Raw genomic sequence first — 24,895 nt, forward strand, 5'->3', positions numbered from 1 at the left:
ACAATTTTCAAATTTAGCCCAATAAAGCAATCAATATCCTGTGGTGCCCACCAGTCACCAAGAGCTTCAAGTAAATCAGATTGCAACGTCGAATGGTACTGACTAGTGTTTGCCCCGCCCGTGATGGTACCTAGTGTGACAAAGCCAGCACCACCTAGACCCTTTTCACTGCTTCCTGCCTGTGGGGAATTTTATTCTTGTGTCACAATGAAAGCCATTGCTGACGTGGGCGGGACGTATTTACACTGACGAATAAGGAGCTGAGCTGGCCTGTCAGTTTGTCTCCGGCAACCAATCAGCATCGCGTGGGCACGGCCTGGGCACGCGTCGCCCCGAATGCTCAAACAAGCTCGAGGCGGAAGGATTCAAACCGAGAGACCGGAAACCCACCCCCCACACACGGTGATCGACAATTGGAAGAGCCAATTGGGTGAAAGGCAGCTGCCAATCAGCCAGTGCCCCGCCCACTCCAGTCGCAAGGCCTTGGCGGCGCTTCCGCCGTATTGCAAGCCGCTGCGATGAAGACAAACTTGGCTGCCGGAAGCGCGCTTTGATGGTCGGCTATCTGACCAATCGGCGTGTGGGCCGGCCTGTCGGTCACCGCGTTCCCCGCAATCAGCGTGGAAAAAGTGGGCGGGATTTCCGCTAGCAGGCTGGGTTGCAGTGTAGTTTAGGGATCGCCACGTCGTCCAGCTGATCGGTCTGTGGTTGAATTTGAACAATTTTGGAGGAGGGGGGGAGATTGAAACTAATGTAGTTTTTTCCCCCTCAACAGCCTCATGTTTTCGTTTTAACTGAATACTCTTCCGGTCCTGAGTCGATGGTTGTGAAACGGTCTCATTCCCGGAACATTGATGTGTAAGTGTCTGCAGAGCAGTTCAGTGCTGCATGGTCTCGGTGTGTTTAAAACATCAAAGAACGTGCTTGGAAACTTTCAGTGTTTGCACAACTTTTTTTCCCGATATACTTTTTGTATAAAACCAGAGAGCTTGCATTCGAGGTCCAATCATTTTCTTTTGATCTTTCTGGGATTTTTTGCATTTTATTTTTTAATTTTACCTTCTTGAGACTCGTTTGTAAAAATGCATATTAACTACTTTTTAAATGGTGGAATAGTCTAATTCATCATAATAAGGAAATGCCACTCATTCATTAGTTTCTGGTGTTTAAACTGGAGTTGGCTGTGAGGATTACCATTCCATAGCTACAATTTCAACCCCAAGAATTAAAAACGAAGTAGGTATGTTTCCATCTGGAGTTTCTTGCACAAACGGTGAGATGAAGATAGCATTGATTTGGAAATTGCGTTAGTCAATGTCTAACAAAAGGGTGTTAATGTCGTGTATTAGTTGATGCAATTCCCTCTTTTTTTCTCCCATCCCCCTCCCTTCCCCAGCCACCAGGTGTAAATGGGTGTTAAAGAAGTTAAAAAAAACATTCTTCCCGATTCTGTTATAAGGATATTCATAATGGGATGTGCAGCTTGGTTTTGATCTTCATGCTTTATTCCTGGATTGACTAGCCCAGAAATTAGACCAAAAAGTTTAGTAGTGTTGACCCGCAAACCATGCACTCATACAATTGATCTAAATTGCAAAAAAAAAAGCATAAATATGGAACTATAAAAGAAAATGATATGTAAGAAACCCTCTTTACCTCCTACTTGCACGGTGGGGTAGGGGGACGAGAGGAATGTGGAAGAAAAGCAAAAGGATGCAATGAAGATTTACTAGAATGATGCGAGGAGTGAGGTGTTATGAAGGTTTGAAAAGCTGAGTCTGTCAGAGAAGAGTAAGTGGATGTAAGAGATTACTTTTCACAATTTTGGCTATGTGCAAGGTTTTTCCACCCGTTGTTGAATTGGGTATCTAGGGGAATAGACTGAGAATTATCACTAGAATAAATAAGGGTTAGTAATGTTTATTCACCTGGGTTATTATTAGAATATGCTTTATCACACGTGACTATTGAAGCAGAGACTAATGCGATAAAGTGATCTTGATTACGTGTTTGAAAAGCAAGTATATAAAAGGATATGGAAAAATACCAGGTGCAGAGGAATAGAGTAGATGAAGAGTTAGTACTGGTACAGACATGTTGTATCTAATGGTCTCCATGTATACTGTATTTTCTATAATTCTGTGAAATAACTGAGCAATGCAGCTTATGTTTCCTGTCACTTTATCACAATATAAATTTGTTTTGCCCTACGTGCTGGTATTCATTTATTGTCTGTAGTAATGGTAAGTTATAGTATTTGAATGCAAAAAGTGAAAGCCCTAAAGAAATGTACTTGTGATATCTTTTTGGTTTTTTAGCCAAGTACCACAAGACAATATTCATAACATTGGGTCCTGAAAATTGTCCTAATTTTCCAACATTATGCTTGGTTCATTATTCCTATATTTGATAATGACTGGGATATTGGGCAATTCAAACTTTTTTGGGGTTCAGGTATGGACTGATCTAAGTGTTCACAACGTGCCAGTAACAAGTTTTATTTCAGGCCCACTGACCATAATTTAGTGTTACCAAGAGTTATCTAGATCTTGAGCTGACCACAATATTAGCTGAAATTTCTAATCATTGAATAATCAGTTTGAGGGTACCTTCCACTCCCCAACTTGAAAAATGGGGCATTTAATTAGTGGGATGTGAGCCAACAGGCGCCGAACATTTTTCTGACTGGATACCTGTTTGTGCTCAACACTGTTAAGTTTCTCTCATTTGATAAACCTACCTTGTTTGTATGTGAGGCACTTTCAGCCCCAGGTAGAGCAAAGTATGTCACCTACCTCTGGTTTTACAGTGCTGCTCAAAAAGGAGATAAAATAGCTGAATTAAAGGACATGTAAATCTACTTGGATTTTTTTTAAAAGCTTATTTATTATTCTCTATATATTGTCAGACTGCTTGTCTGACATACAGTTCTGGAAGAGCAGAAATTTTCTCCAGTTAAATATTGGGAAGACCGAAGCCATTGTTTCCAGTCCCCGCCACAAACTCCGTTCCCCAGCCACTGACTCCATCCCTCTCCCTAACATCTGTCTGAGGTTGAACCACACTGTTTGCAATCTTTGTTTCATATTTGACCCTGAAATGAACTTCCGACCACACATTCGCAGCATAACAAAGACTGCCTATTTCCACCTCCGTAACATCGCCCATCTCTGCCCTTGCCTCAGCTCATCCACTGCTGAAACCCTCATCCATGCTTTTATTACCTCTAGATTTGACTATTCCAACACACTCCTGGCTGGCCTCCCACATTCCACCCTCCGTAAACTTGAGATCATCCAAAACTCTGCTGCCGTGTCCTAACTCACACCAAGTCCTGTTCACCCATCATCCCTGTGCTCGGTGACCTACATTGGCTCCCGGTTAAGCAGCGCCTCGATTTCAAAATTCTCATCCTTGTTTTCAAATCCCTCCATGGCCTCGCCTCTCCCCCCATCTTTGTAATCTCCTTCAGTCCCACAACCCCCCCCCCCCCCCCCCCCTCCGGAGATACCTGCGCTCCTCTAATTCTGCCCTCTTGAGCATTCCTGATTATAATCGCTCATCCATTGGTGGCCGTGCCTTCTGTTGCCGAGGCCCTAAGCTCTGGAATTCCCTGCCTAAGCCTTTCCGCCTTGCTTACCTCTCTTTCCTCCTTTTAAGACGCTCCTTAAAACCTCCCTCTTTGACCAAGCTTTTGGTCACCTGCCCTAATTTCTCCTTATGTGGCTCGGTGTCAATTTTTTTGTGTTAATACTCCTTTGAAGCGCCTTGGGACGTTTTACTACGTTAAAGGTGCTATATAAATACAAGTTTTTAAAATTTGTTTATGGGATGTGGGCAAGGCCAGCATTTATTGCCCATCCCTAATTGCTCTTGAGAAGGTGATGGTGAGCCGCTGCAGTCCGTGTGGTGAAGGTACTCCCACAGTGCTGTTGGATAGGGTGTTCCGGGATTTTGACCCAGTGACGATGAAAGTGGTTGTTGTTGTTGTATTCGGTGTTTTTTTTAAAATGATGAACCATATCCAAAGTCGACCTGTGTAAGCCACTCAAAGGATGACAATGTATATCAGATGGTACTTGAAAGGAAATGCTTTGGAATAAGCCGTCTTTAGCTGTACGTTGGGGGTGAGGAGTAATAAGGAGGAAAAGAAAAGGGTGTCATGAATGGAATGGTCAGGAAGCAGGTGTGATGCAAGTCTGTGTATTGAACCTGTAGCATCTATGATGGTAAGGGCTCTGTTTGTGAAATTTTCAACAAACAAAATTTATCGTTACATTGACTGACCCAAATTGCGATGGTTATAGCAGCAAACAGGAGCTGAATCACTTAATTTTGTATGCCACATTTACTTAAGAACTACTTACTAAAGTGTGTGAAAGTTGTATGCTGTTCCTGTTGTTGCATTATTAGAGTTCACAGTGGAAAATTGAAGACCTTGAATGCAGAAGGAACAATGTTTTAGAACGTAGGAACATCAGCTTGCTCCACCATTCAAATATATTGTGGCTGAACTGCACCTCATCTCCACTTTCCTGCCATTGTTACATATCCTTTGATGCCCTTACCTAACAAAAATCTATCTCGGTCCCCTGAATTAACTGGAAAGCTAACCCGGGGCAGCACGGTGGCATAGTGGTTAGCACTGTTGCCTCACAGCGCCAGAGACCCGGGTTCGAATCCAGCCTCGGGCGACTGTCTGTGTGGAGTTTGCACAGAAAATCCACGTGTTTGCGTGGGTTTTCTCCGGGTGCTCCGGTTTCCTCCCACAATCCAAAGATGTGCGGGTTAGGTTGATTGGCTATGATAAATTGACCCTTAGTGTTAGGGGGATTAAATACGTGGGGTTACAGGGATAGGGTGGGATATATGTTGGTGTAGGGGTTACGGGGATCGGGTGGGATATGTGTCGGTGCAGGCTCGATGGGCCGAAATGGCCTCTATCTGCACTGTGGGGTTTCTGTGACAGCTCCAATTGTCCCAGCATCTGCAGCCTTTTGAGGGGAAGGAGTGTTCCAGATTTCTATTACCCTTTGTGTGCAGAAGTGCTTCCTGATTTTTGCCCCTGAACGGCCCAGCTGTAATTTCAAGATCATGTCCCCTTGTTCTTGATGCCCCCACCAGAGGAAATCATTTCTCTGTGTCTACCTTTTCAAATCCTTTTAACATTTTAATCACCTCGATCAGATTACCCCTCAATCTTCTATATTGAAGGGAATATGAGTCAAGTTTTATTTTATTCTTAGGTCTACGCATTCTGAAAGGGGATGGAATTGGTGACCTGTTCTGTTACAAGCCCCTAAGAGATACAAGTGGTCAGGCATAATCTGTTCTCCAAACAAAAGCTAAAGTGTGGAACTTTGTGTGTAGTGTGTAGAATTGAATATGAATTTGTATGTAGTGGCGAGCAGGATTTACCAATCTCAACAGCTCTGGACTGTCTATTTTGGGTGCTTCCATGTAGTTGGGGGAGGGGAAAGAGCACTAATCATCTAATACAATGCTTCCCATTAGTTTTTATTATTTGGTATTAAATTGTGAAGATAGACAAGGAGTATAATCCAGTGGAGCACTGGCTTTAAATTTCAAATGTATAGCAAATTTCTTCCAGGCATTTTAATCGGGGGTGGGTTCCTAACTGCTATTCCCTAATAACTACTGAGAAATACACAGCAGGTCAATTGTCTGGAGCCCTAAACACATTTTGATGATTTATATGAACTTTCTACAATCTAATGCACTACATTTGTTGCTCGTAGTATAGTATCCTCTCTGCAGACCAAATGCCGATTGGCCGCTCTACCAAACATCTCCATTCTGTCTGCATGCATGATGCTGATCTCCATTTTGGTTTGCCATTTCAATTCCATGCCAAATTCTGACTTTTTTTATTTTTGGCCTCCTACATCACCACTATTCAAAATGGTGAGGCATAGTCCACATCCCCTCTCTTATTTTGGATATCCATTTTTTTCCTTGTCTTCTGACTTGAGTAAAGACAGAATGGTGAAGAAATGAGTGTTTACCATAAACCATGCCTATGCAGAGCTGATTTGTTATGTGAAATAAATGTTGGCTTAATGGTTATAAAGTCTTTAAAAAAAAAAAATCATCAATTCACTGAAGTTAATAGAACGGTTTCTCTGGCCAGCTTGTAACTGTTTCTGCACAGTTACAATCTAGAATAGAGGTGGTGACTATATCCATGTGTCATCACATGTCTATAGGGAATGTCAGATTCCCGGAGGTGGTTTATGTTGTACTGTGAGTAACCTCGGTTGAAAATGCATAAGTAAAGTAAGTAGTTGACCGTCGGAGCTACAAAACAATATAAACATATTTGACACAATAACAAAATACTGCGGAGTGTTTCCAGCATTTTCTGTTATTTTATAAACATAGTTGAAACCACCAAAGGAAATTGCAATGTAATGTGGACTTGACATGATTTCAGAAGAAACTTTTCTGTACTTGCATGGACATTTAAAGGAAAGATGAAATGTACAAAAGAGCAAGAGGGAGATTTTTTATTTGCTGAAATGCAGATTTCTAATTTGCCTGCCTTTTGCCCCCATTTCCACTGTCACAGCAGTGTGGCTGAGATCTGAAATTCCATGCTACAACAGTGCATTGGTGCTCAAGCATGTTGTATCTCTGAGCCTGATTTGGGGATATGTGAAAGAAAGAGGAGGCATTTATACACACAAGCAGCAGGAGCATTTTGTAACTTTGGGCCCTGGTATTTGACTGTCTTAACGGCAGAATCTATAGAAAAACCAGTTGTGGTACAGAAGAGAATTGGACTTGGTATATGTGGGGCTGTGTGGTAACAGTGGATGTCTACTAACCAGCAGGAAGAGAGCGGTCATACAGACTGTTGCTGCGATGTTGGCGTGTGCGCACGTGTGTTTACATGTATGCTGCAAGTACAGTATAAGCAAGAGAATAATTTAGCTTGGCTAGGCCTTTGTAGTACCCTGTATATATGATAATATGGGGGGCGGGGGAGTCGGTTATCTCTGAGGTATTAAAACTGCAAGTGACAGTAATTGCTCTCCAACGTGTGAATATTAAGTTTGTGAGCTGCTTCATGTTTTGAGGTAAGAATAGGTTTCAAAGAATTTGCTTGGTGGAACTTATGTGGCAATAATGGGTGTCATTTAAAATAACAATTGGGTACAAATTACTATTCACTTCATGCAATGTGTAGTGAAGGATCCTGCTGCCCACACCAGCGATATTGGAATTTATGCATTCTGTACCGCATTTGCCTTTTTTAATTTAGGCAATTCATTTGTATTCTCCTGTATCTATTTTTACTGTTAGTATTTTTAATCTCAATGTGATTAATATATTTGTATGGTAATTCCATTTTTGACAAAATTACAAACTTACTCCCAAGACCTACTTTTATTCCCTTTGGGGCCGAGGTGACTCCAAGATAAGATGTCCTTTCTGATAGAAATTCAGAACCAAGCAAACCCTCCAGTACCTGAGCTACGCAGGCCCACAGTACTACAGGGCACTGTTAATGATCAGCCAGCCAGCCTGCCTGTCTCACTAATGGAAGGGTACTGGGACTCTGGGGGCTGGGATTCTTCCTACTCAGCTCCAGGTGACCTTGCAGGACAAAGCCTTACCAGTGAACTGTTCTGTTAAGCTCCATGTTTTTAGCTGGTAAAACTCCAGGAATACTGTATTTTGCACTTGGACCTTCCTAAGACATGGGGTCTCTCTGCCAACTTTGGCTCTGTGGACTTGATGGAGAGAGAATATGTACTCTATACTGAGCAAGTAGGAACCTTACAGGTGGATGTAGATTTTTCAGTAGCTTGAATTGTTTATGCAAGGTACATATCTGTGCATGTTAGACACCTGGCTGACCCCCCCAAAATTCTATTGTAACTAGAAACCCTGGGAATGGGACATTTGAACTCTATGGTTGGATCTGCTGTGCTTTATCCCGACTCCATGGCCCATGTTGTGGTACTGTGGAAAGTTGTGCCCTTACGTTTCCAGGAAGTGATAAGTTATCCATTGCTTGGTCAAAAGAAAACCAGTTATCATCTTTAATCCTGTTTTCTTCAGTCATTATCAGCTCAGTTTTATAGGGCTTACAGTAATGGATATGGGATTCATTCCCACTATTTAAAATGGCTGCATTGTATTTTAGATTAGTAAGCCAGATGTACATTGTGTACCTGGAAATTGCTTAGATTGAAAAGAGCAGCTTATATTACCAGAGTGACGATGTCAATCAAACATAGCAGAGATTTTGGAAGTTTTCACATTCTTCATTTAGAAGCTCGGGTGAAGCCAGCCAGCACCTAAAAATCTACTATTACTGAAATATTAACGCTACTTTCCATTGAAATAAATTGTACTGAATGTGGGGTTTATTTATACCTGAAGTTCATGATTGCACCCTTTTTAATGCCTTGAAAAATTGCTATTTGTTATCCGGTTCGCTTAATGGATGTGTTTTTGTAGAAAGCAAACATTCCCTTTTCACGCAGTCCAATTTAAAAGTATGTGGATTCTAATCCTAATCGGTAGTAGCATGTCATGTGTAAATAAGGCCTTGGATTGGCTATTGGCATTGCATAAAACGAGGTACAATTTTGATCCAAAAACTGATCTGATACCAGTAGCAGGTGGTTAGGTCCAACTAGCTGTGCTACTTTTTGGGAAAAGTTAATGCTCCCAGAGGGTGATATTACTTGGTTATTGGCTTGCAAGCAAAGTTCTGATTTTCTTGTTCTTAACTGTTTATTTCCTAAAGCTAAAATGCTCCCTAAGAATTGTTCCTCAAAAATTGCAATTACAGATTAAACAGAATTCAGTGCTCGATCAGATGTGTACTTGGTGCAGGCATTGGATGTGCTGATACTGGACCCGTACTGGCAGGGTTGCAGGTAACAACATTCTCTTGTGCTGCAAGAGCAGTGATCTAGCATCCCTTCCCCAAAGCTACAAATAACCCTGATTGGACCAGTACAGTTTGATATTGGTCTGCTCCTACTGTCGATTTGTCTTTTAATTTAATTTATATCTTCTTAGGCAGTCCCTCGGAACCGAGGATGACTTGCTTCCACATTAAAAATGAGTTCTCAGGTGACTGATGAGTCCAATGTGAGACCTGCAGTCTCCATCACAGGTGGGGCAGACGGTGGTTGAAGGGGCGGGTGGGGTGCTTGGGTTGACGTGCGCTCCTTGCACTTCGCTTCCGCTTGCTCCCGGCAAAGAGACTCGGTGTTTGGCGCCTTCCCGGATGCTTCTCCTCCACTTTGTGCAGTCTTGGGCCAGGGATTCCCAGGTGTCGGTGGGGATGTTGCACTTTTTCAAGGAGGCTTTGAGGGTGTCCTTGAAGCGTTTCCTCTGCCCACCTGGGGCTCTCTTGCCGTGTCGGAGTTCCGAGTAGAGTGCTTGTTTTGGGAGTCTCGTATCGGGCATAGATGATATGACCCGTCCATCGGAGCTGATTGAGTGTGGTCGAAACTTCGATGCTGGGGATGTTGGCCTGGGCGAGAATACTGACGTCGGTGCGCCTATCCTGCCAATGGATTTGCAGGATCTTGCGGAGGCAGCGTTGGTGATACCTCTCCAGTGCTTTAAGGTGCCTGCTGTACATGGTCCATGTCTCTGAGGCATACAGGAGGGCGGGTATCACTACTGCTCTCTAGACAGAGGATGGGACGACCTTGGATCTGGACTGGAGGCGACGGAGATTGAACAGTTTCCCCATTTGTTCTGTAAATTAGCTCCACTCCAGCGGGGAGCTTACTGAGGGTGAGATGGAGCATTGCAGCAAGGAAGATCGAGAAGAGCGTTGGTGCGATGACACAGCCTTGCTTCACCCCAGTCCATATGTGAATTGGGTCTGTGGTGGAACTGTTGATCAGGATCACGGCTTGCATGTCGTCGTGAAGCAGGCGGAGGATGGTGACAAACTTTTGAGGACTGCCGAATTTGAGGAGGACACTCCATAATCCCTCACGGTTGACAGTGTCGAAGGCCTTTGTGAGGTCAAAGAAGGCCATGTATAGCGGTTGGTGCTGTTCCCTGCATTTCTCTTATAATTGACGTGCGGTGAAGATCATGTCCATTGTACCCCTTAGTGGGCGGAATCCGCATTGCGACTCTGGGAGGAGCTTTTCAGCCACTGGGAGAAGGCGATTGAGGAGGATTCTTGCAATGACTTTCCCTGTGGCAGACAGCAGGAAAACTCCTCTAAGTACCGCAATCGGACTTGTCACCTTTCTTGAAGATGGTCACAATTAAGGCATCTCTGAGATCCCCTGGCACGCTCTCCTTCCAGATGAGAGAAATGAGTTCATGAATTCACACCAGTAGTGCTTCTCCGCCATGCTTTAGTGCCTCAGCAGGGATTCCATCTGCTCCTGAGGCCTCCTTGTTCTTCAGTTGTCGGATGGCCTTTTTAACCTCATGCCCAGCTGGGGTTGTGCTGAGATGGTGGCGGGTAGCATGCTGCGGGATGGTGTTGAGGACACTCGCATCGAAGACTCTGCTAAGGAGATCTTCGAAGTGCTCCTTCCAGCGGGCACTGACTTGCCTCCCTGTCCTTGATGAGTACCTCTCCGTTCTTGGCCCACAGTGGGGTAGGGCCTTGGGTGCTTGGGCCGTAGGTGGTCTTGACTGCGCTAAAGAATCCACGCACGTCGTGGTTGTCGGCTAGCTGCTGGATCTCCTCTGCTTTTTCCACCCACCGTCTGTTCTTTAGGTCGCAAGTTTTTTGTTGGACCTCGGCCTTCAGGCATCTGTAGAGCTGCTTTCTTGCTCTCTAGTTCTGTTGCTGTTTCCAGATCAGGAATGTCTTGCACTTGCGGCTTATTAGCTCCTGGACATTCTCGTCGAACCAGTCTTGGTGTTTCCTGGTTGAGTGACCGAGCGTCTCTTCACAAGTGCTGATTGTGGAGGTCTTGAGTGCATTTAATTTATATGTAACACAGCTGAATGCCTCTGTTACGGTATCTGCTGTGCTGTTGCATGCAATACACAATAGTTAATAGGCAGCTGACCTTTTCCATAGAAACATAGAAGATGGGAGCAGGAGTAGGCCTTCGGCCCCTCGAGCCTGCTCCGCCATTCAATGCGATCATGGCTGATCATCCAAATTCAGTACCCGGTCCGCGCTTTCTATCCATACCCCTTGATCCCTTTAGCCTTGAGAAATATATCCAACTCCTTCTTGAATATATTTAATGTATTGGCCTCTACTGCCTTCTGTGATAGAGAATTCCACAGGTTCACCACTCTCTGGGTGAAGAAATTCCTCCTCATTTCTGTCCTAAATGGCCTACCCCTTATCGTTGGACTGTGACCCCGGTTCTGGACTCCCCGACCATCGGGAACATCCTTCCTGCATCTAGTCTGTCCAGTCCTGTCAGAATTTTAGAAGTTTCAATGAGATCCCCTCTCATTCTTCTAAACTCCAGCGAGTACAAGCCCAATCGACCCAATCTTTCCTCATACGTCATTCCTGCCATCCCAGGTATCAGCCTGGTGAATCTTCGCTGAACTCCTTCCATGGCAAGAACATCCTTCCTCAGATAAGGCGACCAAAACTGCACACAATACTCAAGGTGTGGTCTCACCAAGGCCCTGTACAACTGCAGCAAGACATCCTTGTTCCTGTACTCCAAACCCTCTCGCTACAAAGGCCAACATGCCATTTGCCGCCTTAACCGCCTGCTACACCTGCATGCTTACCTTCAGCGGCTGGTGCATAAGGACACCCAGGTCTCGTTGCACTGCCCCTTCTCCCAATCTATTGCCATTCAGATAATCTGCCTTCCTGTTTTTGCCACCAAAGTGGATAACCTCGTATTTATCCACGTTATATTGCATCTGCCATGCTTTTGCCCAATCACCCAACCTGTCCAAATCATCCTGGAGTTTCTCGGCATCCGCCTCACAGCACACACGCCCACCCAGCTTTGTGTCGTCTGCAAATTTGGAGATATTACATCTAGTTCCCTTGTCTAGATCATTAATATATATTGTGACTAGCTGGGGCCCAAGGACCGATCCCTGCGGTACCCCACTAGTCACTGCTTGCCACTCGGAAAAAGACCCGTTTATTCCAACTCTTTGCTTTCTGTCTGCCAACCAGTTCTCTATCCAAGTCAATACCTTGCCCCCAATCCCATGTGCCTTAACTTTACACGCTAATCTCTTATGCGGGACCTTATGGAAAGCCTTCTGAAAGCCCAAATACACCACATCCACTGGCTCTCCCTTATCTATTTTACCAGTTACATCCTCAAAAAATTCCAGTAGATTAGTCAAGTGTGATTTACCTTTTGTAAATCCATGTTGACTTTGTCCGATCCTGTCACTGTTTTCCAAGTGCTCTGCTATTACATCTTTTATAATGGACCCTAGCATTTTTCTCTCTACCACCTTTTTTGAATAGTGGGGTAACATTAGCTACCCTCCAATCCATGGGTACTGTTCCAGATTCCATCGAATGCTGGAAGATGATCAGCAAAGCATCAACTATTTCTAGGGCCACTTCCTTAAGTACCCTAGGATGTAGATTATCAGGCCCTGGGGATTTATCGGCCTTCAATCCCATCAATTTCCCTAACACCATTTCCCTACCAATACTGTTTTCTTTCAGTTCCTCCCTCTCATTAGACCCTATGTTCCCTGACATGTCTGGGAGGTTATTTGTGTCCTCCTTTGTGAAGACAGAACCAAAATATGTATTTAATTGGTCTGCCATTTCTTTGTTCCCCATTATAAATTCCCCTGATTCTGACTGCAAGGGACCTACGTTTGACTTCACCAATCTTTTTTTCATATCTATAAAAGCTTTTCGTCAGTTTTTATGTTCCCAGCAAGCTTACTCTCATATTCTATTTTCCCTTTCTTAATTAATCCCTTTGTCCTCCTTTGTTGAATCCTAAACTGCTCCCAATCCTCAGGTTTACTGCTTTTTCTGGCCAATTTATATGTCCTCTCCTTAGATATTATGCTATCCCTAATTTCCCTTGTTAGCTACGGTTGAGTCACCTTTTGTTTTATTTTTATGCCAAACTGGGATGAACAAATTCTGTAATTCACCCATGCGGTCTTTGAATGTTTGCCTTTGCCTATCCATCGTCAACCCTTTGAGTGACATTCCCCAATCAATCCTACCCAACGCTCGCCTCAGACCATCGTAGTTTCCTTTATTTAAATTTAGGACCCTAGATTCTGAGTCGACTACTTCATTCTCCATCTTAATGAAGAATTCGATCATATGATCGCTCCGACCCAAGGGGCCTCGTACAACAAGATTGCTAATTAATCCTTTCTCATTACATTATACCCAGTCTAAGATGGCCTGATCTCCGGTTGGTTCCTCAACATATTGGTCCAGGAAACCATCCCTTAAACACTCCAGGAATTCCTCCTCCACAGTATTGTTACTAATTTGGTTAGCCCAATCTATATGTAGATTAAAGTCACCCATGATGACTGCTGTGCCCTTATTGCACGCTTCTCTAATTTCCATTTTAATGCCATCCCCAACCTCCGCATTACTGTTTGGAGGTCTATATACCACTCCCACTAACGTTTTCTGCCCCTTGGTATTTCTCAGTTCTACCCATACAGATTCCACATCATCAGAGCTAATATCCTTCCTTACAATTGTGTTAATCCCTTCTTTAACCAGCAATGCTACCCCACCTCCCTTTCCTTTTTGCCTATCTTTCCTGAATATTTAATACCCCTGGATGTTGAGTTCCCAACCTTGGCCACCTTGGAGCCATGTTTCCGTAATCCCAATCAAATCATATTCGTTTACCTCTATTTGCACAGCTAATTCATCCACCTTATTAGGAATGCTCCTCGCATTAAGACACAAAGCCTTCAGGCTTGTTTTTTTAATGCTCTTAACACCTATTAGAATTATTATTTACTGTGGCCATGTTTGATTTAAACCATTGATTTCTCTGACTGCCACTTTTGTTTTTCTCCTTCCTATCTTTTGTTTTTATCCTTGTTTCCCTTTCCTCTGTCCCCTTGCTCAGGTTCCCAACCCCCTGCCATTTTAGTTTAAACCCTCCCCCAGAGCACTAGCAAACACTCCCCCATGGACATCGGTCCCGGCCCTGCCCAGGTGCAAACCGTCCGGTTTGAACTGGTCCCACCTCCCCCAGAACCGGTTCCAATGTCCCAGGAATTTGAATCCCTCCCCCTTGCACCATTCCTCTAGCCACGTATTCATCTGAAATATCCTTCTATTTCTACTCTGACTAGCACGTGGCACTGGTAGGAATCCTGGGATTACTACCTTTTTGAGGTCCTATTTTTTAATTTACCTCCTAACTCCCTATATTCTGTTTTTAGGACTTCATCCCGCTTTTTACCTATATCATTGGTACCTATATGTACCACGACAACTGGCTGTTCACCCTCCCCTTCCAAGATGTTCTGCAGCCGCTCTGAGACATCCTTGACCCTTGCACCAGGGAGGCAACACCCCATCCTGGAGTCTCGTTTGTGGTCGCAGAAACGCCTATCTATTCCCCTTCCAATAGAATCCCCTATTACTATAGCTCTCCCCCTATTTTTCCTCCCGTCCTGTGCAGCAGAGCCACCCTTGGTGCCAGGAAGTTGGCTGCTGCTGCCTTCCTCTGGTAAGCCATCCCCCCCAACAAGTACTCAAAGTGGTGTATCTGTTGGAGAAGGGGATGTCCACCGGGGACCCCTGCACTACCTGCCTGTGCCTAGTACTCTGTCTGTTGGTCACCCATTCCCTTTCTGCCTGTCCAACCTTTGCCTGCGGTGTGACCAACTGATCAAACGTGCTATTCACGATCTCTCAGCCTCGCGAATGGTCCAGTATGAATCCAATCGCAGCTCCAGCGCCGCAATGTGGTCTGCCAGTAGCTGCAGCTGGACACACTTCCTGCACACATGGTTGTCAGGGACACAGGAAGTGTCCCTGCGTTCCCACATAACGCAGGAGGAGCATACAACGGGGCCGGGCTAACATGCCATGACTTACCCTTTAATTGCAATTAAATTTAATCAAATCAATCCCACCAATTACACTACCGTTAAATAGTATATTTAAGGGCCCTGGTTTATAAACAGTCCCCGCTACACCACAGAGACTTTATAGAAACTATAAACCAGAGAGTTAAAGTTTATAAAGAGAGAAATACTCACCAACCAATCACTTACCTGCTTTCTGGTGACATCACACTTCGATTACTTTTTACTTCTTTCCCTCTGAGATTGGTACGCTCTGAGGCCGACCTGGTCTCTTGGAGCCTTTTGTACTGCTGCCGCTCCGCGATTCCCGCCGAGATTTCGCCCGCTTTCCACCAACACACTCCCAAACTATAAAGCCACGGCTTAATTGGTAAAGTGAAGTAAAGGAAATTGTTTGTTCACCAAATGGTGTTGTCACTAAGAGGCTTATGAATATACACGTTTTGTAGGTCCTGCCCGATGATGTACAATATTGCTATGTGACTTCAGTACTCTTAATATAGGGTGAGAATTTCTTCTCTCTAATCTTGCTTGAGGCAGTATAATTTTAGACTCTACTTCTAGCTCTGAAATGGTCATGTCCCTCCCTTTACTTTTTGAACACGTTGATATTTGGTGTTGCAGACTTCAGCTATGGTTTCTTAAGGTGCTGTTTTAAAGTATTACATAAGAAATGTGTGTGAACGTTTTCTGTACCACTCCTCATGGGCATTTGCCTACAGTGTAAAGCTACCTATAATTTGACACAAATTGAAATTTCATTCAGAGCTGGATACTCTTCTGAAGTTGGGGTTTAATTTGCATCTTGGAGTGTTTGGTGATGCTGGTATCCAAAATGGAAATGGATAATTGCCAAATACTGTACTAGCAGCCCTTCTCTTGAGTACTTCGCTGGAGGTGATTTTTATTGTAAAGTGTAATTCAGAAGTGTGCAAATTGTCAATCTAGGCTTTTTGTGTATTTATAAAAAATAAAAAAAATAAAAAATTCTTTATGCCTGTGGTGGTGGTGTTTCTAGCAAAATGTTTGTGTACTTAAAATGTGGACAGTGATGGTTGGAATGCACAACTTGAGGGAGGGGGTAGTTCATCGTGGGCGGTTGCACAAACAGGACGGTATCACCTCAGCTACCTGTTACGTACCCCACTTGATATTCAGTTCTATTGAAGTCAATGGAACTGAAGAACAGGCGGCAGATATTGCACCGTCCGCTTTGTGCTACCATCCAAGACTAATTTCTACCTTGAGATGCAAGAACTGCTCAGGTTGGCTCCCCAACACCCCTCGAGTGCTGTTTACAGACTGACATCAATATAGGCCAGGGAGCTGCTTAATGAGAAGGTAGTTTTTAAAAATGTGGTTCCACATACTTGATTCAGTTCTGCATTTGTTAACTTACTGTAAAGTTGTAAATGTTAAATGGCCAAAGGTATTGTGAAAGGTTCAAAGGAAGTGCAATACTTATAAAGGATAATAAAGCATGTATTCTGCTTAGCCATGTACATTTTTCAGCTAATAACTATGTTTTTTAAAAGCAGGCTTAAACTATTTTGCTCCTTTTTGAAAGCTCTTCATATAGAATAGGGCTCAAATGGCCCAACCGGAGGATTTAACAGATACCTTGTAAGTGAAGTAGGTTACAAAAGCAGCTATTTATTGCTGTAGTTTGATTTCCAAAATAGCCCCAAATATCACACCCTTGTTTGAACCTGTTGCAAATGCATGTGTGCACAGAATTGTACTTCGCCTTTTTATAGTGGACTGTCAAATCTATTGTTGACCTGTGTTCCAGTTTGAATAATAATTATGTAGGAATGATTACACGCCTTTATAGAGGGGGTTCAAATGACCTTGCCCCCGCATGCATGCACACAAGAGAGCCAAACTAAACAGTTTATTACTGAATTGGCTAAAAGACAGTAATGCATCATGGATCAAGAAGTTATCATCTTAGAACAGCAAATCTGTTTATTCTGAACATTGAAATATGATTCATCTTTACAATGGACTCCAACCTGCTGTGGTCTTTGTAGAATTAGCTCAACAAATGCATTCATAAGCAATTTAATTGCACTTAAATACTACACGGTAGACTCCTGCAGTCAACTCATGACCTGGGTTGTATTTACCCATTTAATTATGAAATTAAACCTAACTGAACTTCCATTCAGATCACGTGGTGCAATAGTGCTGTCTGCCATGACTCCTGTTGCAGTTTTTTTTTAAACATACACATCTGGTCAAAAATGGAATACAACCACACACCAGGAAGATGCCAGCTTCAATCCTGTTTACACTTAGTTCAGCCAGAAAAGCAGTGGGGACACTATCCTTGGTGCATGGAGCTCCTAGGCTAATAAGTGGTAAATATCAGCCACGATTCCCACTCGTGTTCACTATTCAAAGACTCTCGTGTGGGCATTTTGTGATGATGGCATCTCGACTGAATTTTGCTGCAATCTGTTGACCATGTGTCAAGGCTGGTGTGAAGGATGGGCACTTGGGTGCAAGGTTCAAGATGGCAGCTGATGTGTATACAGCAGTGTCTCCGTGTGAGTTGCTACATTTAGGAGAGGAAGCAGAAAACTGGAGGGGAAAACTTCCACGCAAACTGCTTTTAAGAATTCATATTAAGGTTCAGATGAAAAACGATGTGAGATCCTATATTTTAGCTGCATTGTAGGGAAATGATGTACTGTGGCGTTGCCACATTGGGGAAACACTGTGTGTATGTAGATAAACCTGTATAATCCCCTTTTAACTGCTGTATTCCCCTCCCCCCCCCCCCCCCCCCCCCCCCCCGCAAGACAGTTGCAAGCTGAGAGGAATAAGGCACGTTCAGACTTGCCTGCTGCTGAGAGAAGGAAAACCAATCAGGTTCCAGCAGGTGACCAATCCGTGAGTCATCACAGGTTCGCGGGCTTCACGAATTCAGTACTGTTTTGTGAGAGTTGGAGTAAAGACCTATTTCTTGTAGCTCGCTGTGTTGCCTATTTCTTTACGCGGGAGACCGTAGTCCCCCACGGTACCCTCTATATAACTTGAGAGCATATTGCTAGGTTCTGGGATGTGCTTTGGTATTCCTGGGATGTACCTTGATGTTCCTAGCCTGCCTAGATCTGTGAGATGACATGAAATACTAGATATGATTGGGGGATAAGCTGTATGCAAGTACGCTAGATTTTAAAATTGAGCTTATTCTATGCTTAAAATCAGTGACAAATAGGGCTTTGCATTTATAAGGAATATATACTCTGGGATGAGCCTGGCCCTGTTGTACAGCTTTGATCCTTGGATTGGTCCAAGATGAGTGAATTGTTATAAGAATTAAGCTCTTGTCTCTGTCTAATCTGGGGTTTGCTCTTTCACCATGGGTATCTTCGCTGCGTCTCTTGACTTTTTTTGTGTGCACGGTGATGCTATTTATCTGTGTGATTGTTCTTCAGTTTGCTTCCAGACCTCTGTGGCCTGGCGTGACCAGATTCTATGCAGAAAATTGATGTGCCCATAGACGTGTAACATTCGCTCTGGCTTGCATTGCAAGTGGTTTTAAAGATTAGTTTTCAGTTTATTTGAAATACCTGAATGCTGCAAAGATTGTTGGGAAGTGACTGTCCACCAGCCTGAGAGTAGGTTATTTGATGTTTTGCATAATTTTGGTCAAGCATGCTTGTGCAGATTCATATGTCACCAATAGATAACCAGAGCCAACGCTCAAAAGCTGGAAATTTAACTTTGAATTTCCGTCATCTTTCTTGTACTTGTATTAATACAACTTTCAGTGCCTATTATTGCGAGGAGAGATTCCAAGCTTAGGTGGGACACATTAACAAAGCTAGAAGCTGACAATACCAATTTTTGCTGCGGGATTACTCTAGTCCGAGGTTGTGGTGAGAGCAATTGGTAACTTTCTTGCAGTCAATACTTTCAGATCCACACTTCAGTTGTGTCTTATTTGAAATGCCAGGAAATCAAAGGCAAGCTGTTCCTGTTCCAGTACTTGAGTTTGGGATTGGCTGGTAGTCCAGTGCTTGTGAATAACTAAGTCTTTTCTCCGAGTTCTGTTATGAGCTGGATATTAAACATTTTGATTTGTTAGCAGGAGTGGGTAGAGTAAGGGGAAGCGAAGTTGAGGCATGTAAAGTTTTCAGTGACCAGCACGTTGTTTTTAAGTATGGTATAATACAGTTTTAGCAGTGGAGCACCGCAAGTACAAGTATGACTGGTAGATGGAATAGTGACTGTTTCAAAGGCAACAAATCACTCACTATGTTGCACTCTCACAGACAGGAACTTTCTCATGTAGGTTTTATATAAGCTGCATTCAGCAAATGTTTGTGTGCGCTGCAGTGAGTATATTTATGTTTTTGTTTGTGTTGCTGGACTAAAGGTTATTTTAAATTTCAGACTGATGACTTGTATCAGATACTAGCCCTGCTGCAAGTGCGGGGTGGGGGTCGCATTCATTTCTGGGTCAAGGACAAGGGGGAAATGAAATTTCAGGTGGGGCCTTTATATAAAAAAAAAAAAAAAATGTGAAGGGTTTCCACAATATCTCAGTAGAACTGAGATCAATATTTTTTGGTCCAGGTTTACAAATAAATTGAAGGAATTCATCTACGGGCCCAGCATCTTTCCTTCCATAGCATTCTAGAAACAAATCTGGAAACACTGGATCAAGCAGACTCCATGTGAGTGAGAGAGATGCTTTTGGTGAAATAAACACAACCACAGGAGTTTTTAGAAAGGGAAAAATGTCACATGACAACCTGCTTCCATGGTTGGTCCAACATCAAACCTGTTTACGTTAAAGTGCAATAGTAACAATGCTAAATGTGTACAGAATCTGCTAACTAAAACGTGGGCTGGATTGTTGGAATTTCAGCAGCTAAAAGGAGAAAAAAAAGCAATTACTCTGCACTTAATATCTCATAACACACATATTCACCATGTAATCATAATGAGTGATCCAAACAAGACATCTTGCGTAGTTGGTGTTAAAAGCTGCGAATTGGATTTTAATTGGAATATATGCCCTGTTTCATTAATTCTTCCTTCCCCCTCTCCACACACCACGTTATTATGTATTGTATATAGGTATATTGAACACAGCCTGATTTACAATATATACGCAGTGTAAATCAGGAGGGGAGGAAGAAGAAACGTGGTTCAATTCAGTTCTAATTCAAGGCAATGGTGACTGGGTGGGTGGGGGGAGGAGTCACATCAGTGGAGGTCTTCTAGAAGTTTACAGGAGCTTTCATCAATGCCTTGTACAGCTACTGGGGAAATAATATGGGTGACAGATCAAATTCTCAGTTTTTGAGTTGTTAAATTTCTCAAAAGTGGGGGGGGGAATTTGCTGCCTAGTTGCTAACTCTCTTGTTTTTTGTTGCAGAGCACAGAACGTGTTGGTTTGGGGCAGACTGCACCGGTGCTTGATACAGAGTTGGCCCATGCCATGCCTGGTGGACGGCGGGGCCCGAGTCGGCAGCAGCTGAGCCGTTCAGCATTACCTTCTCTCCAGACCATTGTGGGCGGGAGCTGTGGGAATGGGACCGGGATGAGGAACAGGTATGCAATATCACCGCATAAAGTTGACGGCTGCAGCTCTTCCCATTTTAAAATGGGTGATATCATTGTACTGTTTAAAATCGAGTATACTTATTCCTCTGGAAAGTCCCTTGATACACTGGTGATTTCTAACATGTTGACCTGTCTGAATTAAACCACAAGCAGCTTCAGCAAGAATGCTGCAAATTGTTAGACATTTCTGATTGTTTGTAATATATAGTTACAGTCTGCAGTTGTGGCATGTTTAAGCATGCACACTGCCAGACTTGTGATTTTGACTTTATCTGCAAAAACAGTAAAAGAAAGTATGGGGAGTTTTGATCAAACTATATAATGCTCTGGCCAGATCATGCCTTGAATAATGGCCCGGAATTTGCAGTCAGCAATGAAGCGAAGGCATTCACTGCTGGCCCCGAAGTACGCTTCACACAAGGGCCTCACGGTCCCTGTGTCAAACTTCGGGTTTTCCGACATTCAATTCAAAACAACGAAGTGTAGTGGGAGATCCCCTTGTGCGAAATGCTTTGACATCAACAAGCTGTCTAAGCAGCCAATCAAAATGCAGAATTCTCAAGCAGCAAATAAGGAAGTGAGTAAGCTCTTAAAATTCTAATTTTAAAAAATGTTAAGGAACAAAAGATTGGGGCTTTCACATGGGGAAAAGGCAAATCTGAAATAAAGATGGCCAAACTTAAAATTGAAAACATTTTTCAATTTTTAATTTTTTTAAAAAATGGACAAATTTCACACTGCATTAGTTTTCCAGGCCCTTAACAACATTTGTTTAGCAGTAATAACGCTGTTAAAACCCCCAGTGTTACACCTAATCCCTTTGGGTCTAACTTTTTTAGTGGGGAATTTAACAGGGTACTTGCAGCGGAAGAGCCAAAGCTTTCATCAGTTTCCCATGTTTAGCTGATTACACAGATTGCCGGCTCTGTGGGGAGTTGGGGCACAGCGCAGCCTGTTTCAGAGCTGTCGATGACTAACCGCAACTTCAGGATTTCCGCATGTGCCAAATCCTGAAGTTGTGGTCAGTTTCAAAGGCGGAATGACTGCGAATGCTGCCAGTTCACTGCCATCCCGACTGCAAATTCTGGGCCAACGTATCCAGTTTCGAGACACGAGGAAGGCAGTGAAAAAGTAAATCCAGATTATTACTTTAAATAAAATTGCAAGAGTAGGACTAGATGGACACTGGTTCAAACTAATAAAAGGCAAATGTAGGACTTGTATCAGGATGTTCTTCATACTGAAAAGTGATTGATGCATGGGATGATTCCTGGATAGAGCAGTGGAGGCAAGAACCCTGGAATCATTTGAAAAAACAATTGGATGCAGCAGTGAGGGACTGTAGTGTTTCTGGGTGAATCAATTAAGATGGACCAAATGACCTTCATCCTTAATTATCTTATCGTTACTGTGATTTTCAGTAGACTTCAAATGAACGTTGTCATGAATAAATCCATTAAATAAAAATGCCATTTTCTGTTGCTCTTGCTGTGGTATGAATTCACTGGCAGTGATTGCCATTCAACAACTTGTCTAAGTGCCTATTCATGTGTGAGCTTCTACAGTGAGTCAGGCTATTCTATCATTGGGATATCACATTAGAACCAGTGTTCCTTCTAAGCTGTGGGAATGGAAGGGCTGAGGCCATGGAGGGATTTGAAAACATTTGGGATTTAGGGATTTGGGTGAACGGGACTTGGTGCGAGTTAGGACACGGGCAGCCGAGTTTTGGATGACCTCAAGTTTATGTAGGGTGGAATGTGGGAAGCCAGCCAGAAGCACGTTGGAATAGTCAAGTCTAGAGGTAACAAAGGCATGGATGAGGGTTTCGGCAGCAGATGAGCTGAGGCAAGGGCGGAGACGGGCGATATTACGGAGTTGGAAGTAGGCGGTCTTTGTTATGCTGCGGATATGTGGTCAGAAGCTTATTTCAGGGTTTAATATGACACCAAGGTTGCGAACAGTGTGATTCAGCCTCAGACAGATGTTAGGGAGAGGGATGGAGTCAGTGGCTAGGGAACGGAGTTTGTGGTGGGGACCGAAAACAATGGCTTCGGTTTTCCCAATATTTAATTGGAGAAAATTTTTGCCCATCCAGAACTGTATGTCGGACAAGCAGTCTGACAATTTACAGACCGTGGAGGGGTCGAGAGAAGTGGTGAGGTAGAGCTGAGTGTCGTCAGCGTACATGTGGAAACTGACGCTGTGTTTTCGGATGATGTTGCCAAGGGGCAACATGTAGATGAGAAATAGGAGGGGGCCAAGGATAGATCCTTGGGGGACACCAGAGGTAACGATGCGGGAAGAGAAGCTGTTGCAGGTGATTCTCTTGCTATAATTAGATAGAAAAGAATGGAACCAGGCAAGTGCTGTCCCACCCAGCTGGACGACGATGGAGAGGCGTTGAAGGATGGAGTGGTCAACCGTGTCAAAGGCTGCAGACAAGTCAAGAAGGATGAGGAGGGATAGTTTACCTTTGTCACAGTCACAAAGGATGTCATTTTTGACTTTGACGAGAGCCATTTCGGTACTGTGGCAAGGGTGGAAACCTGATTGGAGGGATTCAAACATGGAATTGTGGGAAAGATGGCCACAGATTTGGGAGGCAACAACACGTTCAAGGACTTTGGAGAGGAAAGGGAGGTTGGAGATGGGGCGCTAGTTTGCAAGGATGGAGGGATCAAGGTTTGTTTTTTTGAGGGGAGGGGTAATGACGGCAGATTTGAGGGAGGGGGGACCGTACCTGAGGAGAGAGAACCGTTAACAATATCAGCTAACATGGGAGCCAGAAAAGGAAGTTGGGTGGTCAGCAGTTTTGTGGGATTAGGGTCGAGGGAGCAGGTGGTGGGTCTCGTAGACCAGATGAGCGCAGAGAGATCATGGAGGGAGATTGGAGAGAAACGAGTTCAGGGCTAGGGCAGGGGTGAAACTTAGTGGAAGTTTGGCCCGGTGGGCTAGGGGAAGGAAGGGAAGTGGCAGAGGCAGCTGAACGGATGGCCTCGTCATCCATGTATAGGATGTATTGTCGCTCCTCTTGGAAGGACAATTGAAACAGCATTTTTATGTGATGCTCCTAAAAAGTGGTCACAAATGCAACAGTTTGATATTGGGAGCACCTTCTCGATAGTAGTGTGATGTGGGAAACCTCTTAAAATGAGTGACCCAATAACCATGAACACCAGTCATTAGTGGGTTATGGTGATTCACGATTAGAAATATTGTATCACTACCGGCCATGAAATGGCCAATACCTGTAGCATTTTTCCCCCCAGAGATATACCTACAGATTTGGCCATTACTAGCTGCTCCAAGTCAACAATTTTTTTCTGTAACTATCTGTTTCCTGCTCTCTCTTCCTTTGTCCTTCTCACTTTCTGCGCTTCCCACCATCATTCCATACAGTGCTCAAACTTTTTTCTCATCATCCATGTATATGACTGTTTTTCTCACTCGCTTTTTCTTTATGCAAGTCATTTCTCCCTTTTGTCTCCTATCATGTCTACGATTCTACATCTTTTGCGGAATCTGACTCTCTGCCTGTAAATAACAATAACTGCTTCGAAAATAATTGGTTAGGAAGTTCTTTTGAGATCTTCTGAGAACATGGTTTGGTGTTAAGTTGCTCTCGCTCTCTCTTCTCCCCTGCCCCCCCCCCCCCCCCCCTCACCTATTTTAGTCTTTCCACTCACCCCACTATTAAAATGGGTCAAGAAGCTGGGGAACAATACTTAGCGGGCAGGAACCTAGGTGTGTGTGTGCTCAGCGGAGAGATTTAAGTTGGGCTTGTAGGAATCGGGACACCAGAAGAAAAAATTTAAAAAGGATGAATGGTACAAATACTTTAAATAAAAGTAAAAAATGTCTGGTTTGTGCTTGTGGAGATCTGATTGATCTATGGTTAGCATGGACCTATACTGCAATATGATGTAGTGTATTTGGACTTTCAGTGTGGTGTATTTGGACTTTCAGAAGGCTTTCGATAAGGTCCCGCGTGTAAAGTTAAAGCACATGGGATTGGGGGCAAGGTACTGACTTGGATAGAGAACTGGCTGGCAGACAGGAAGCAAAGAGTTGGAATAAACTGGTCTTTTTCCGAGTGGCAGGCAGTGACTAGTGGGGTACCGCAGGCATCGGTGCTAGGACCCCAGCTATTCACAATGTATATTAATGATCTAGATGAGGGAACTAGATGTAATATCTCCAAGTTTGCAGACAACACAAAGCTGTGTGGGCGTGTGTGCTGTGAGGAGGATGCCGAGAAACTCCAGTATGATTTGGACAGGTTGGGTGATTGGGC

General features: G+C 43.7%; 1 protein-coding gene across 3 annotated transcripts in view; it reads left to right on the forward strand.

Annotated features, from left to right (window-relative positions):
• The first annotated feature begins 434 nt into the window (after positions 1-434).
• Positions 435-24,895, forward strand: part of tmem39a (transmembrane protein 39A) — an 80,785-nt gene continuing 56,324 nt past the window's right edge. The window contains exons 1-2 of one of the 3 annotated variants that reach the window (XM_086006809.1): positions 435-858; positions 20,411-20,586. In XM_086006809.1, coding sequence (XP_085862935.1) covers positions 20,474-20,586 — 113 coding nt within the window. In that variant the 5' untranslated portion in view covers positions 435-858; positions 20,411-20,473. Of the gene's footprint in view, positions 859-20,410; positions 20,587-24,895 lie in introns of those variants that run through there. The other 2 variants (XM_086006810.1, XM_086006811.1) reach the window with 2 other exon arrangements.

This window comes from Somniosus microcephalus, chromosome 14 (genome assembly GCF_052327205.1).
Source record: "Somniosus microcephalus isolate GS21.2 chromosome 14, FLI_Smic_1.0, whole genome shotgun sequence".
NCBI classification, from domain to species: Eukaryota; Metazoa; Chordata; class Chondrichthyes; order Squaliformes; family Somniosidae; genus Somniosus; species Somniosus microcephalus.